This window comes from Tetrao urogallus, assembly GCF_951394365.1.
Source record: "Tetrao urogallus genome assembly, chromosome: 1".
NCBI lineage: Eukaryota > Metazoa > Chordata > Aves > Galliformes > Phasianidae > Tetrao > Tetrao urogallus.
Window position 1 is genome coordinate 20,468,892 of NC_136813.1, and position 17,259 is coordinate 20,486,150.

Here is a 17,259-nt window from a genome sequence, read left to right on the forward strand (position 1 = left end):
CATTGTAAGAACTAAATCACAGGCAAGCTCCAAACACCATACATTCAACTTGCACAAACATTCTCTGGTAACTGCAGAGAGGTAAGTCTTACAGCAGGTACAAGTCTTGCGTTCCGTTCAGTTGCTTTCTGAAAGAGGTACCTTTTTGTTTAGTAATTTTAGACAGTTCTGTGGGCTTCACAGTTAAGATGGAGCTTTTAAGATGTATGCAGTGGACTGCATGCACAGCTGGCACGAGCTCCACTGGCTCCAGCAGAATTGCCAACATCCTCTGGCTAAGGGGCTGATAAGCTTATCTCTGTACCCCTACTTAGACTGACACAAGATGTATCATAATCTACAGCTTATATTTTCAAATTTGAAATGGGGTAAGTGGCAAAAGACAATCAGCCTACCTTACTTTTTTTCTCCACGCTGAAAGCAGCATTAAAATCTCCATTGTTGGCCTATCTGCACAGTTAAGTACAGGAGATAGGTTCATTCAAGTGCTAAAAAAAGACTGGATGTAAAGTGCTATCAATTGAGTGCTTAGTGCAGCCAGTTTTAGATTTCATCTGCAACTCATGAGTTATCTCTATGGTGTCAGTATGACACAATGGCCTTTGCCACAGCACGTCAGATTAGAAAAGCCAAATAGTTGGTGACTCCTCTGTTCAACTATCAACGCTGTCTATGCTGGATACTTCTTCAGGTACAAGCAGAGCCAAGTCCTCCTCATTCCAGCTTGTGCACAGAAGCCAGCTGCAAGGCACAGATAAGATAGATACTGTTAGCTGAGTATAGCGTGATGATTCAGCAGTAAAAACAAACCTGATAGTTCTGTTACAGCCATCTCCCACAGCACAAAGCCCTGGACATATCTTAATAAACAAAACCAATGATAGTACTTGTCCCTTATTAGAAAAGTTAGGCAATATCATTTCTGCTGCATATGAAAAAAACTAATTTAGCAGGCAGACTGATTACAGACTGGAACTACTAACATTTCATCTCTCAAACAGTAACGCTGTGTGACAAACAGAAGGCTTTGGAGGGCGGTTATTCAAAGGATGGGACATCTGAGAAACTAATGATAGAAGAAAAGCAGCTTTCCAAAATTTATTATGATGATCGACAGTGGTTTTGATTGCAGGATGGAGTGATTTCGTAATTAATATTTGTTAGCTTTTGCTCACGAGAGAATGTTTTAACAGGAACCTTCTCTACCATGCAGCACTGAACCAAACTGAAAATAAAACTCCACAGCCTGGGTTCCCTGCCTTCTGTCTTGTCCCCCACTGGAAATCTCATATCACTGCTATATTCCCCAGTCTCAGCTCTGCCATACTCCAAGCAGTTCCCTGCTGACAAACCTCAGAGTATCTGCCATAGGTTTGCTATATATAACTGGTTCCTAAATTGGATGAAAAACAAAGAAAGGGCTACACACAAAATACACCCAGTGAGTTAGAAAACACTGAAGTTTGAGAATGCATTAAACCACCCAGCTTCAATTCATGTCAAAACAGAAACCACCAGTAAAAGTACTCAGAAGCACCTTCCTGATATGTACTTACCACAGTACGCCCAGTGGAATTAGACACAGGATGGCTGACAAGAGGAAGCTAAAGCCTGAAAACCATGCAACTGTAGCTGCATAGATAACATTAAAGACTGCAAGTGAAATAGTGCCAGTCAAAATTTCTAAACAGGCAATACAAGCAAACACAGCACCTGCAAAATAACAAATTGGATTGGATTACAAACAAAACAAAACCAAAACACTTTCCAAGTTTTTAAACTTGTTTCAAAAGATCTATCTGCAATATTTCAGCAAGTGTGCAAGTAACAAGCTGCTGACTACCATATATCTTTGTTATGGAAGTGTCTTCCATGGGGACTCCTACAGAAGACTTTTTAAATGAAATTTTTTGTTGTTGCTGTTGTTGTTAGAGGAAACTACTTTTCTTTGCTATTATCCTGTCACCGCATTGCTATATTGAATCTATTTGTTACATGAAATTCAAGCTGTTCATACTCACTAACCACATTCTGCACAGCTTCATCCTTTACCCCTTTCAATTCTCCCTCAGTCTCCCCTTCCTTTTTCCTCCTTCGCTAGTCTCCATTCTTACATGTGGAAAAGGCTCTTTGCAACAAAGAGCAACAAGGACTGCTGGTTCAGCACATAACCATACCCTTCTCATTTTTTAAATGAAAGAAGCAATCTTTTACTGGCTCTGCACTACACACTGAGGTGTTAGCCTATCCCATCTGCATATTTTTGGACACATTTTCCCAAGCTGCGTCCATATTCATCAGACTATAAACAAAATCACAATAGGTAAGCAGAAAAGGATGGCAAGAGGCAACCTAATTCCTGCATCAAATTACTCAAGTATCCAAAGCCACAAAGAACGCCAAGAAACAACAACTACAGAAACATGGTACAAAGTACTTTGTACAACAGTACAAAGAGATCTTTGTTTCAGTGTCTAAAGATGTGTACTTTTTAAAATTAAAACCAACTCACAAGAATGCTTCTAGACAATATGTGCTCCTCAAAATCTAGCTGCAGCAAAATATGAGACACCAGAGACATATTTTGAGGCCTCACATGTTTCTGTGTGTGTGTTCCATTAAAGAAAGCACCTCTAGAAATAATATGTTACAGCCCTTGAGACACCTTTAAGTGGTCATGGGCATTTGTGAAGCTGGTACATTGCTCGGCATCCAAGCCTTTGTTTTTAAGTGTACTGAAGGCTGACCACTTAATGCTTATCTTTCTAAGTTATAAAGTGTGACACTGATGAAACAACAAGCGTTTATTTTCTCCATCAAAATCTTGTGAATGTAGAAGCTGTTCTACACGTCATGTTTACAAAAGGAACTGTAATATTGCATCTGCAACCCAGGGCTGGGTGATGTGGTTGCCAAGCTGCTCTCCATGTGTTTGAAAAGTCATGGCTGACAGATGAAGTCCCTGGTGACTGGAAAAACAGAAATATCACTCCCATTTTTAAGAAAGGGAGAAAGGAAGATCTGTGGAACAACAGGCCAGTGAGCCTCACCTCTGTGCCTGGGAAGATCATGGAGCAGATCCTCCTTGAAGAGATGTTAATGCACATGAGGAACAAGAGGGTAATTGCAGACAACCAGCAAGGCTTCACCAATGGAAGGGCACGTCTGATCAAACTGGTGGCCTTCTGTGATGAAGTGGTGGACAAAGGAAAGGCAACTGATGTCATCTACCTGGACTTGTGCAAGGACTTTGACATGGTCCCCACCGCACCCTTACATCTAAATTGGACAGATGTAGGTTCAAAGGGTGGACTATTTGGCAGATAAGGAATTAGTTGGAAGGTCACAACCAGAGGGTTGTGGTCAGTGGTTCTATGTTCAGGTGGAGGCCAGTGATGAGAGGTGTCTCCCAGGGGCCCATCTTGGAATCAGTACTCTTTAACATCAGTGACAGATGATGGGATTGAGTACATCATCAGCAAGTCTGCTGCTGACACCAAGCTGAGCAGTGTAGTTGATATGGAGAAGGAAGGGATGCCATCCAGAAAGACCCTGATAAACTTGAAAGATGGGACCGTGTAAACCTAATGAGGTTTAACAAAGCCAGCTGCAAATGTTGCACTCAGTAATCTCAGATAAATATACAGACTGAGAGAAAAAATCTTTGAAAGCAGCCCTGCTGAGAAGGACACAGGGGTCCTGATAGATGAAAAACATGAGCCAGCAGTGTGTGCTTGCAGCCCAGAAGGTCAACAGTATCGTGGCTGCATCAACAGAGGGGTGGCCAGCAGGGAGAGAGAGATGACTGTCCCCCTCTATTCTGACTTCCCCCATCTCTAGGCCCACCTGGACTCTAATGTGTCAAGGTCCAGGACCCTCAACTCAGGAAGGATGAGGAGCATTTGGAAAGAGTCCAGAAGAGGACCATGAGGATGATCAGAGGGATGGAATGCCTCTCCTATGAAGACAGGATGAGGAAGCTGGGCTTGTTCAGTCTGAAGAAGAGAAATCTCTGGGAAGATCTCATTATGGTCTTCCAGGATTTAAAGGCAGACCACAAACAGGAGATAAATCCATTTTTTGTACAGGTAGACAGTGACAGGACAAGGGGGAATGGTTTTAAGTTAAAGGATGGGAGATTCACATTAGATACTACAAGGAACTTTTCCACAGACAGGGTGGCGAGATGCTGGAACAGGTTGCCCAGAGATTTTGCAGATGTCCCATCCCTGGAGGTCTAAGGGGGCCCTGGGCAACCTGATCTAGAGCTTGACCTACAGCTGGCAACCCTGCCTGCAGCAGGGGGTTGGAATTTGATGATCCTTGAGGTTTCTTCCAATCCAAGCCATTCTATGATTCTGTGATCTGTATAGGTATTGAGCATTCTTCTGCTTCATATTCTCCATAATCTTCCTTTTTAGAGCAATAACTTCTTTCAAAGTTGAAACTTGCAGCAGAATCATACAATCACCAAGGTTGGAAAATACCTCTAAACTCATCCAGCAAGCAGTCTGAAAATACCAATATATATCTGTTTGTCTAAAGGTGACCTTGGTGTGTCTCTCTTCTGAAATACAACATCACAGCATTTTTGAAAAACAAATTCCACTCACCCTGCTCACTGGGGAGAACCACTTTTGACAGCATGGATCGGAGAACAGGAACAGGCATAATGCAGAATAAAGATGGCAATCTTACTGTAAAGCAACGAATCGGTACGGAGACATGAATGCAACAGAAATCCCAGATTTTACAGACACGTTGCAAACAAACTAGATAGGTATTTTTGAGTGCTCAGTCGCCTAAATAGTACAAGGAGATCAATCAATCAAACCAGCTGTGCACTGAAACATAAGTATCCAAGCACAGAGGAATCCCTAAATCCACTACATACGTATAGCACTAAAACCAAATCATAAGCCAAGTAAATTCATTCACTCTCCATACTATTTGTCTTTTGATTAAACCCTAAATCAGTATGACTCAACCTTGTATATTTTACCTCTTCAGTGTGGTGCATCCAATATCCACCACCACCACAGATCACTATAAATCACACATAAGGATTTTCTTTTATATTGTTGAGAATTGACTTTGAACTCACCTAAAAACATGAGCAGGGTTGTTTTGGCAAAGGCAGCCATGACAATTCCTCCAATGTAAGAAAATATCCCGATAAATACAATGTAAATGTCTTTGAGACATTTAGAAAATAAGTAAACTCCCAAAAAACTGGTCAGAGAGACAGAAGTGAATGCAGCTGCTCCGTATCCAATGTACACTTCAGTCCAGCACAGTGGCTCGTCCAGTTCATACAATGTAAAAAGGGAACCCCCCCCATACATAGTAAATAAATAAGTCATGAATATAAAAAGTAACACAATGATTAAAATTCTCTTTTTAGAAGGGGCAGTTTTAAAAAGCATGTACACTCCAGAAAATGTTTCTTTTAGATATTCTTTATAAGATAATGGTGCCTGTTGCTGCAATTCAGATATGTGCACTGTGTCTTCCAGAAAAAAAATAATATAGATAATGTTAACAACATGAAGTAGAGATGCTGTCACAAATGTCCATGTAAAGCCCATTTCTCTTAAAAAGTACCCAGAAGACAATCCTGCCAATCCAGATACAACTCCAAAAATTAAATCAACCACAGCTATTCGTTTTGTTTTCTGTTTCTCATCATGACACTGATCTGCTATATAAGCAAAGCCTCCTCCAAGGAAAGTTGCCATACTCCCAAACAGTCCCGAAATAAATGTAACCAAAAACAGGACAGAGATTGGCAAGGAGAAGTACGATATTATAGTGAGGAAAATATCTGCAATCAAAGCTCCAGTTGATGGTAAAACCAAAGACTTTTTTCGTCCCTGGTGATCCCCATTAGCTACAATGATAAAAGCAACTATCAGGCTGGGAACTGCCCCTGTTAAGTCCAGCTGCATGTTAAAAAGAGAAGTCTTTTCTTGAACTCCCTGCAAAGAGAAAATCAGAAATAATGGTAAACACCATAATATACTGTAAAAAAAAAATAAAAATATATATATATATATATATACATATATATGTATGTATATATATGATATATAATCATGTACTTTATATACTTATGCCATAATAAGCATGCAGCATAACATTTATCATAAGACAGTATTTGTTTACATATTATAAAATATGTTATTGTAAAATATACAGTATCATCTTCCAAGATTATATGATCTCATATAATACTGTATTATGCTGTAATCAAATACAGCATAGTAGTATATATCATAATATATACATTATACCAGATAATAATACAGAGGAATTGCATTTTTCAAAGACACGCCATGTAATTCTGTTTCCAGTACCTCTCAAACATCCCTTGTTGCATTAGACCCCAGAACCAGAACTTGTTTCTTAAGATATGCTCTCACAAGTACTCTTGACACAGCAGTTTCAATAAAGACAAAACAACAATTCTTTGCTACGTTCATTTACAAGAGCTGGTGTTCTTACTGTATGCACCTCCTACAATACAGAGCACTGCCAAAGGATACTGGGCCCATTTTAATCCTTCAGAAATCATTAGTAGAACAATCTTTGATTGAGAAGCACAGCCCAGGCTCTCTACTCACAGGAGATCTTTTTTTTCTCCCTAAATAATCCTGGTGGGAGGGTCACAAAGAAGCAATTCACTGACCAACACATTCTGCAAGTGAATAGGGCAGCGTTTGCTGCTGACATCCCAATGTGCCGTGTTATGAGTAGCAACAGCACACAGATGTGAAATAGTATTAAAAATTATATTGACCCATGTGTATAGAATGTGAACTAACTCCTTACTGGCAAGTTCTGGGTTCAGAAACTGTCCAAATCAGTGATACCTCTGTTGATAAGCCACAGCAGGTATTCTCATAAGGAACAGTAGCTAATGCTGTAAACAAACATCATAGGAAAAAATGTCTTGGTTCTTTTAAAAAGAAGTTTTAAAGTCAAATACAGTTTATAGTTAATAGAATATCAATGTTTGTAAAGAAAAGAACTCAAGAGCTAATAGGAAAAAATATTTTGCACATTAATGAAGCTGGCTGCTAAGCGATGGTGTGCAGCAAGCTGATTTGGATCTGGCTTTTAATAGATTTATGCAGACTGAAGAAACAGCAGTCCCAGCAGCCCTTTCAAAGAGAACAACCTATCCAGATAAAAGAGCAGCAGCAGAAAAGGTGGTAACTGCATTCACACAAACCCTTCCTACAGGATCATCTCACAAAATAGACTTTCAAACATAGAGTGTAACTCTGAAATCAGATCCCTGAGGCATCAGACAGAGCAGGGCAGCAGCCCTGTCTATGGGTATGGCAGCGCAGCAGGAAGCCAGGCTACCTGGAGCATAAAGCTGTAGGAAAGGACTTAATGTGAGAGGAGAATGGCAGCAAGACTGGCAAGGGATGGGAAATTATTTGGTCTGAAACGACAGTGCCAATGGGAAAGGAAGCAACTCAGCCCACAGACAAACAGGCACAGCAAACAAAGCACAGCAAATAAAGCACAAATAACTCCAGGGCATTTGTAGCTGCATTTGTAGAGCATGAAAACACCTTTCTGCAACAGGCTGTGCTATTTGTGCCATTTACAGTGCCTGTTGCAGGTGTTGCTTCTTTACAAGTGTCATTCTAAGTCAATGACCCCCGTAGAAAAGTACATAGGTAATACACTGGAAATCAAACTAAATATTATTACTATTTATGTTCTCAGTCTGCATTAAACATGCAATGCAGATGTTACTGCTGAAATACACAGATATATGAACTTGGAAGAAACCAGCAAAGGTTTGGGTCTCATTGTTTTGGAAGCAGGTGTACAACATAAGGAATGTGGCTATAAATTCGGATTCCCTTCCAGTACCTAAAGGGAGCCCAAAAACAGGAGGGGAGTCAACTCTTTAAAAGGGTAGATAACAGCAGGACAAAAGGGAACAGTTTTAAGTTGAAGGAGGGAAGATTTAGGTTGGATGTCAGGGGGAAGCTCTTTACAGAGAGAGTGGTGAGGTGCTGGAACAGGCTGCCCAGAGAGGCTGTGGATGCCCTGAGCCTGGAGGTGTTCAAGGCCAGATTGGATGGGGCCCTGGGCAGCCTGGTCTGGTATTAAATGGGGAGGTTGGTGGCCCTGCATGTGGCAGGGAGGTTGGAGCTTCATGATCCTTGAGGTCCCTTCCAAGCTGGGCCATTCTGTGATTCTATAGTATGATTCTATGACACCCCAAATGACTGTAACCCTACTGCCACAAATGACCTGCTGCCTACTGACCAGACAACTAAAGAAGTACAGAAAAACTCATTTAGAGTGAAAGTCCCCCTTTGTGTTGTTATAAACTCATCAGAAATCGATACAGAAAACAACTGGTCAAACCCTCAGCTGCTTTGTAATCATGTAGCTACAAAGACTCACTCATCACGTAACTACACACACTCAAAAACAAAGGTCTAGCTTTCTAATCTGTGAATTTGCTCTACTCTGAGACAAATGCTTATGCTGGACAGAAGTAATGCCCAAAAACACAGATTACAAAATGGAAAGAATGACAGTGAAGAAATGATTCACATGCATACGGATCAAATTAAGAGGGAAGTCTTTTGCCTGAGGCTACAATGTAGAGCATACGGCAAACAGGCTCACAAAATTACAAATATTACTGACAAAAGGAAAAATGCATGTGCCCTGAACGATAAACAGTGCTTAATTAATAACATAGCTCTTCCTGAGCTACAAAAGCGATTATTCAAACCAGGGATCAGAAGGCTCCGTGTATTTGAGTTACTTTGAAATTCATTTTTATTTATCGCAAAATTGCTATAATAAATGCAAATCCAGGAAATAATTAATCCACATGCTGCCTAGACTATCCATTTTGAATGACAGTCTATTTTTTTTTGTAGACCTCAAGTGATTTTATCTTCTTTTAGTTTCTTCTTACGTTTCAATTTGAAATAAATGAGATCAGTAAGAAGCTTCTCCATCCCCAGAACTGAAGGACTTAACACTAACTCAATCTTTAGATGAGGTTTTCCTCCAAAAGTTGACACCAAACACCCCTGACAGTAGAATTTACTGTACCTATGTATATAATTCAGAGTGACCTTGGAAAATCCCAAACACCTACTTCTATCATCAGGAAAAGGCCTGGGACTGTATTACTGGATCTACTCTTTTCATCATACACGGGGCTACAGCTCAGCACAGACATCACTGAAATTTATAGCTGATTTTGAGTTCTACATCAGTATATGATGGGAACAAGCATGGTACAAAAATACGGGCTAGACAGACAGACTACAGCATGACTGTTCAATAATTCATGGCCTGTGGGCTACCATTGAAATGGAGGGAATGGAACTTTGTCAAGAAAGGGAAACAAGTTCTACTGGCCATGACTCAGATAACGTCTCAAAGGACTCCTACTCTCAAATATCAAAACTTCTGTATGTAGGAAACACAGTTGCCTTCCTTTATGCCAAAAATCCCGTAGCTTGCAAATCCACTGTCACCTCAATCAGTGCTGCTGTGTAAATTTCAGCACTCTGCTTCAGTCTTTTGCCAAAAGATACATCAAGTGTTAAATCTTGGAGTGTATGTGGTCACAATTGGAAGCTTGAGTTGTATTTGGGAAGTTTCTAGCAAATGCAAAGTACAGAAATGTTGGTAGGTTTTCTGATGGACTCTGCAATTGGAACTACCAAGCACCACATCAAATTCTAATAGCTGCCTTTTCCATTGACAAATGACACTGTACAAAAAAATGCCCACAGTAACAAACAAGGAGCTAATAATAAAAAAAAAGGCTTTGGGGGAGGAACACAAAAGCATATTTGTAACAATGATTGGTTATGATCTCCAGATCAGTTCCAATGGATGGCATATATTACCTTCCTTTGCTGTCTGGGCTGTTGTCTGGGCAATCTGGACTAGAATTCTATTTACCTCTTTATCTTCAAATTCTTCCTTCTCCTGCCCTATGAAGAGGAAGAACCTACTTCATGCTAAAAATTCTGAACATTTCTTATTTTCAACAGAAGCACAAGCCATTAAAGATTTTATTTTATATCTGACAAATGAGGTTGATACGCTCCAATGTTCAGTTCTTCACGTAAGCAGGTTGTCACAGATTCCAACCTTGGATGTGACCAAAATCTTCAAGTGCCACCTGTTTTACTGCAGCATCAAGGAATACCAACAGTTAGCTTCCATTCACTTCATTTTCTGTGTAACTTAACCCCATTTTCTGCACAATTTACAGTCCAGGCATCTACTTTTCTCACTTTACCATGCAGAGTCAGATTCCACTTAACCCAATCCAAGCTTCAGTTGCTGTTATCAGGGATGACTTTGCTGAACCTCTTCTGTAAATATATTCTTATTGCCATCCCCATGTTAGATACTGCAATCATGTGAATACAGAGTATGTTAGAGGAATTCACTGCTTCAGAAAAACAGTTACAAACTAAAAAAAAATAATAATAATAATAAAAAAAATGAGCCTTCTGTTGAACCAGCACTCTGATCTAATCCAAACTGTAACCTCTAACTGTAATAACTGCTAAATACAACACATTGGGCAAACAGTGGGAACAGAGTGGAAAGAGACAGTAGGGAGGTGGTGGAGTCACAGCTGCTGGAGGTGCTCAAGGAAAGAGAAGACCTGCCATTTAGGGACATGGTCAGTGGGCATGGTGATGATGGGTTAACGGTTGGGCTAAATGATCTTAGTGGCCTCTTCCAACTTAATGACTCCATGGTTCTCTGAAAGCAAAAATGGAGCATAATCAATTCTTCTGTTGACACCCCACATCAGTTCCACTAATGTGTAGCATTAAAACTGCTCTGAAGTACCACTGCAGAGGTTTCAGTCAGCACCCAGCTACACAGCATACCATGAAAAAGTGTAACAAATGGTACTGGCCATGGATCATCACGCCACCTTTGTATTTCAACAAGGTAGATGAGCAGTGTTCTGTGAATGGTAGATCTGATGTTTTATATATGTAGGACAATTGTCAAACTGTATGTACAAAGAGCACTCCAAATCACGGAGACACCACTGATAGTGAATAAACACATGGAAGGAGAGCTTGCAGCTGCACCCTTTGTTACGGGAGGCCAATGTCAACTTGGGCCCAATCCAAGATGATTTTCAACCAGTAAAAGATGACTAAAAGATTAGAGGATGAATTTATCTCAGCATCTTCCTGGAAAAAATTCATAGAAGCATGGAACTGTCTGAGTTGGAAGGGACCCTTAAGGCCATTTAATCCAATTCCCTGCACTGAACAGGCCACCGAGAGCTAGATTAGGCGCTCACGGCCCCATCTCTGACCCTGAACGTCTCCATGGATGGGGCTCCACCCACCAGAACTCAGGGCAACCCATGCCAGTGCCACCCTTATTGCAAAACTCCCTCACACACCTTATATCCCCACAGACTTCTCTGGGATCTTTCTTCCCGGCCTCTTTCAGCCGTTCATTGTCCTGAAAGCATGACAACTACGTCCAGTGCAACACTAGAGCAAGTAGGCAGCAAAGTGACAGCGGTTTAGGAAACTACTACATTTTCTACCTATAAAAGGTTAAATAAGGTAAAAGAGAGAACGACTTGCTCAGTACCTACAGGCTGAAGGTTTTATCGCCTGTATTTCCGGATGCCTTTTCTCCTTGCTCTTACCTTCTGCATGACATAAGTTGGGCTGCTCTTGTTTCGCACACAGTGACTGCTGTTGTCGCTGCTGATGGCGGTGGAGTTGTACTCCTCTTCCCAAAGCTTTCGGTAAATGAACTGCTGTACCACCGGGCCCGTCAGGGAACTTGCGAATACGTAGACGAAAATGACCGGCTCCACGAGCAAAACCTTCCTCATTTCTGGATCCTACCTTTAACTCGCTTCAGCAGAAAAAAGAAAACGTCACAACGATCGCTGAGACGAAAGGAAACCGCCACCCAACCTGCAGGAGGAAGGACTGCGGCACCCGACCCCCCGCCCGCCTCAGCGCCTCCTCCTCCCTATCCCCGCCGGTCGCCCCTGCCCTCGGCGCCGTACCTCAGCCGGCCCGCTCCCCGCCCCGTCCCGCCAGAGGTCACGCCGCGCCGTGTTTATGTCCGCACTGCGCGACACCGAGGGCCGGGCGGCGAGGGCGGCTCTCCAGCGGCGCGGTCCCGCCCCTCGGCCGGGAGGAAGGAGGCGGGCGGCGCGGGGCGGTGCGGATGTGCTCGCCGATCCTCTGCGCGCCTTCCCATCTGCAGCCCAGTAAGGGCTGATTTTGGTGTAGAGACTCTGTGACGGCTTTTCCCCGTTCACGCTCTTGGCAGGGTTTTGTTGCCGGCAGTTTGTCTCAGGGCCGTGCGTCTCGCTTGCCCGGAGTCCGGCGTGGTTGCTGCCAAGGTGGGGTGGACTTTGTCTTCTGGCGGCGCTGCCCCGGCCCGTGCTTTGGCACTGCGCGAGAGGTGATGGTGGTGCAGATCTGCCGTTGTGCTGCCCGGCTGGGGCTGTGTCCACCGTGGTGAAAGACAGCATAGGCTCCAGATGCGGTGCTGCACCCAGGCCTGGGGGTCGGGCACAAGAAGGGTACAGAGCTGCTGGAGCGGGTCCAGAGAGGGCCAGGAGGGCGATAGAGAGCTGGAGCACCTCTCCTGTGAAGACAGGCTCAGGGAGATGGGGCTGTTCATCTTGGAGGATGGAAGGCTCTGGGGAGACCTCAATGCGGCCTTCCAGGACTTCAGGAGAGCTTATAAACAGGAGGGGGACTGACTTTTTACAGGGTCTGATAGCGATAAGACAAGGGGAAATGGCTTTAAACTAAAAGAGTGGAGATTTAGGTTGGATGTCAGGAGAAAGTTCTTCACTCAGATGGAGATGAGGCCAGAGAGCTGTGGGTGCCCCATCCCTGCAGGTGCTCAAGGCTGGGCTGGATGGGACTCTGAGCTGTCTGAGCTGCTGGGAAGCATCCCTGTCCTCAGCAGGTGTTGGGGCTGGGTGGGCTGTAAGCTCCTTTCCAACACAAGTCATTTTGTGGTCCCATGATCTGAGCATTCTATGAGTCTACATGCACAAGGGATGGAGCATGCCTTTGCATCAGAGCTATCACACTTCAGGGTGCGTTTCTTGTACAACCAATACATCTACGGTAGAAGCCCTGCTGTATCACCCCTGATAGCAGCTGCTTGCTGCAGTGCAGACACTACTTTCCCTTGCGTTGAGGTGGGGTGCTCTGGAACTGGCACAGCAGTGCCCCTGCTCTCCTCATACTCCTCCCTGCGCCATGACACAAAGAGATGATTTTAACCTTCCCACAAGTGTGGTACAACAAGGACAGGAAACACAGAGAGCAGAAGAAAAGGGACACCTTTCAATCTTCGTACTTCTCATCAATCACAAATATTGCAGAAAACCTTATTATCTAAAAATAGAAAAGATTAATAATAATAACAAATTAAAGCTTCCCAGAAGTAGTTTTTCTCTTAAAGCAGGAAGCACCTATAGTTCAATAATTTCACAAATTTTCAGTTCCTTCATGAGCTTATTTAGCACCAGCAATGTGTGTCATATGATCTCTGAATGTGTTTCGCTACCATGTGACACACACCACTCAGCCCCAAATTTGGGAGCCACTGTGGCCTGTCATACCCCTCAGTACAGGATCAACACAAAGGTTCAGTGGCCATGGTCTCCTAATGGTGAGCACATTTGGTATGGCACATAGGCTTGTTGACAGACAGTAACACACAGTTCTGGCCTGAGCTCAGCTCTACAGAGTGTTGTCCTTCTCTCTTTATCCAGGTCCATAGTCCAATTTGTCCTGTAGCAGTATTTTGATACAAGATAAAGCAAAAGTGATCGTGTGAGGGTTGTAGGCCAATGGGCTGCCGGATGAGCAGGGCAGTTCAGGTCACCCAGCCAGCAGGTAACATCATTTGGATGGGGTGAAGGAGGGATTGTAAGCCCATAGGAGCTTTCTGTTGTTCCACAGAAGAAGCTCTGAGCCCCAGCAGGTTTCTTGCTAGGTCCAGTTTGTCATTCACAGGCATGCATGGTGCAAGTATAACTCATTCTAGTGAGCAGTCTCTTTGGGATAGTCTGCCTAGAGCCGCAGAGGAGAGCCTCTCCCCAGTCACCAGGAGTCTTGGAGGACTGAAGATGTGTGTGTACTCACTGGGGAGATCAAGTCTCCTAGGAGCTCTTGCTAAGCTTTCAGTCAGACAATCTTAAAACCAAACTTTACCAGTCTTCAAAGGTGATATGTCATTTGGGTGTCAGGACATGGAAAACATTGCCATGAGGTTTTGAACCATTCTCATTTCAGGCAGAAATATGTTAGAGACGTGCTTAATGAAGTTCAAAGTTCAGAACATTAGGAGCTGTTTCAGAGATCAGCACTGGTCAAGGGGCAAAGACAGTCAGAGGCAAAAGTCGTTACTGAAAGCCATCTGCGCTTCAGGGGATTGTGCTTGGCTTCTGTGGCAAGATCCTGGCATTTGAGGATTGCTGGGGTGGCATTCCCAGATTATTTTGTTTCTGGAAAAAAAGGCAATTTTAATGTTATATGTATATTTCTCAAAATCAATAATATAATAAATGTATTTTTTATCAAGTTCTTACAATGATTATCTGGAAACATTTGATGGATCTGGATTAACTCATTCATTGAACTTTTCTTTTTTGGCTGAAAAAATTATTAGTGATTTAATTGATTTACTGCCATTTAAAATGTGATTTTAATTGCCTTCTAAGAAGTTCAGTACTTCTTTAAATTGAGGTGGCTTTGATTTTCCACATCAGCTACATACAGAGACTGTGGAGAACCTCCATACATCATTTGCAGATTGCTGAATGATATTAAAGAGTACTAATACTCAGCTGGAGTTTTCAAGGCTATCTTGAGCATAAGTAAAGAAAAAGAAAAAGAAAAAGAAAAAGAAAAAGAAAAAGAAAAAGAAAAAGAAAAAGAAAAAGAAAAAGAAAAAGAAAAAGAAAAAGAAAAAGAAAAAGAAAAAGAAAAAGAAAAAGAAAAAGAAAAAGAAAAAGAAAGAAAAAAAGCACATTTTCTTCACAGTTCTATACAAAACTCAGCTCTGCAGATGCCTTGAATAACTTGCATCATGGCCACTAGCATGAGTGGAGATCTGTGGTGGAAGTTCTCCAAATACTACCACTATGGAAAAGGAGAAGGGAATAAGCTGTGTGATTCTGCAGAGACGTTTCTGGTTTTAGATGCCACTGTTCTTTTTGTTTTCATTATAACACTGTTGACTGACAGAGCTTGAATGCAAACGCTGACAACAGAGTTGTAATGGAGATTTAAATATCAGGCTGAAAGAAAGCATATAAGGAAAGTTTGTGCAAAATACACGTCTGAAATACGTGTATTTTGCATCTGAAAAAACATCTCGTTTTTTTTTTTTTATTATTATTATTATTATTATTATTATTATTAAAGGCAATGAAAGACTGTTATTACCATATCCAACCCAGAGGAAACCTGTGCCTGTTTCATGTCTCTAATTTTCATTCAGTGCAGATTGTCACTAATTTTAAGAGTTAAGACCAAAAATTAGCATCCCTGATCTTTGACTGCGATCTTTGACTACCAGTGGTTCCTGCCACAGCAGCTGGTCCTGACCTGCAGCACAAGCAGAGCAGAGGGGCTCCCATCTTCACCCCATCTCCTCCCATAGCCAGCTGGATCCATCCACAACGCGTTTGTTTTTTGTCTCCTCTGTCCCTGCAGGGTAACTTAAAGGCACAAGTGATCATAAATAATAACATTTTTGTCTTTATTTGCAGTCTAGAATATCTGAAAAGATGGAAAGATAATATATGTGGGTGAGGACAGACTGCTGACATCCAAGGTGTTGTTATGAACTCCTCTGTCACGCACTGAGCACTAAGGCTGACCGGGTTTCCACATCGTACAGTTGCTATGTTGAAAAGTTGTACTTGTTTCAGTCCTGAGACACTGGTAAAACATGGAGATATATTTGTTTTATCTGAATCAGATGGTCTTAGCAGAACCAGTGTTCTTTCTAGCCTGTCATTCGTGCACACCAAAGAATGGCAGCCATCTCCAAACTGTGGTTTAATCAGTATTTTTGTGTCTCAGGAACTTCCCCTCTCACATTCAAGTCCCCAGTGCTTATCGCTGATTATGCCATACCTCAGATTTAGGTTTTGGTGTTCAAAGCCCTTCACTCCAGAGGCTTTTCAGTTTAGTTAACTTGTTGCAGAAGATCCTGGTGTGTGTGGATGGGTCCTTTGTGGCTTCTTCCAGTCCAAAGCAAAGAGGCTTGGGGCTGTGAAGGTGTGGGGGGCTTCCAGGCACCTCAGTGCTTTCAAATTGCAGCTTCTTGGTTCTGCTTGTGGCTGGTTTGTTTGTTTGTCTTCCTATGTTGTGTTCAGTGACATTGCCTGACTGTTCCTTTTCACTATAAATATGTAAGTTGCGTAATAAGGAATTTCTCCATTTCAGCATCATCTTACTGTGCAAAACCACATTTAAAAATAAACAGTGTTAGTGCTGTCTTGTGTGTCACTCCATGTCCCCTCCCTGCTAAGCAGTTTATTGGGTGAGGATGATCAGCAGCCGGTGGTGTTCCTGGTTAGCATGAATCAGCAAAGTGAGTCTCACTTTGGGCTTTATTTCACTTCACCTATTTGCAGGAATGGACATCCTGCTTGCAAGAATCTTTAAATCTGCAATACTGGGTCCCTTTCCCTTTCTTCTTCTCTTTATTGTTTTTTTTTTTTAATTATTTTTAAACATGTAAACAGTGCCAACAATACCTTAAAATGAGGAACTGAAAGTAGGCGGTAGAAATGAGGCTGCAGCTTGTGCAGCTGAGTCACCCATGTGCTGCAGAAGGCCATTAAGTTTTATATGTCCTTGTCAAAACATATTCTATATTACCTTTGAGTTGTTTCTTGTTTCCTGATGTAAGCAGAGGCTGATTAAGGAGAATGCCTCAGAGTCTTCATCTCCCGTACTCTACAGGTATTTCAGCTTGAGAAAAGTGTTTTTCACTCCTAGCAAAGCTGTGGGACTGGCCAGCTGCATTCCCTCTTCATAGAACAGGCCTTATTATCTGCCTTCTCCCTCAAGAGAGGCACAAAAATCCAGTCTTAGCCATCATAAGAAGTGAAGTTCTTTTACAGTACTGAAAGCTATTTATTTGTCCCGTAGCAAAGGTAAACGAGATAGAGCAGCTCCATTCCTTTGGAACTGGGCTACT

The 17,259-nt window shown here is 42.3% G+C and overlaps 1 protein-coding gene across 1 annotated transcript; it reads right to left on the reverse strand.

Annotated features, from left to right (window-relative positions):
* Positions 1-653: 653 nt before the first annotated feature.
* Positions 654-11,896, reverse strand: SLC46A3 (solute carrier family 46 member 3; the record flags this gene model as incomplete). Its single annotated transcript, XM_079549239.1, has 5 exons — positions 654-741; positions 1,557-1,713; positions 4,614-4,697; positions 5,105-5,978; positions 11,705-11,896. The coding sequence occupies 5 exons, from the start codon at positions 11,894-11,896 to the stop codon at positions 654-656; spliced, it is 1,395 nt and encodes a 464-aa protein (XP_079405365.1).
* Positions 11,897-17,259: the final 5,363 nt, after the last annotated feature.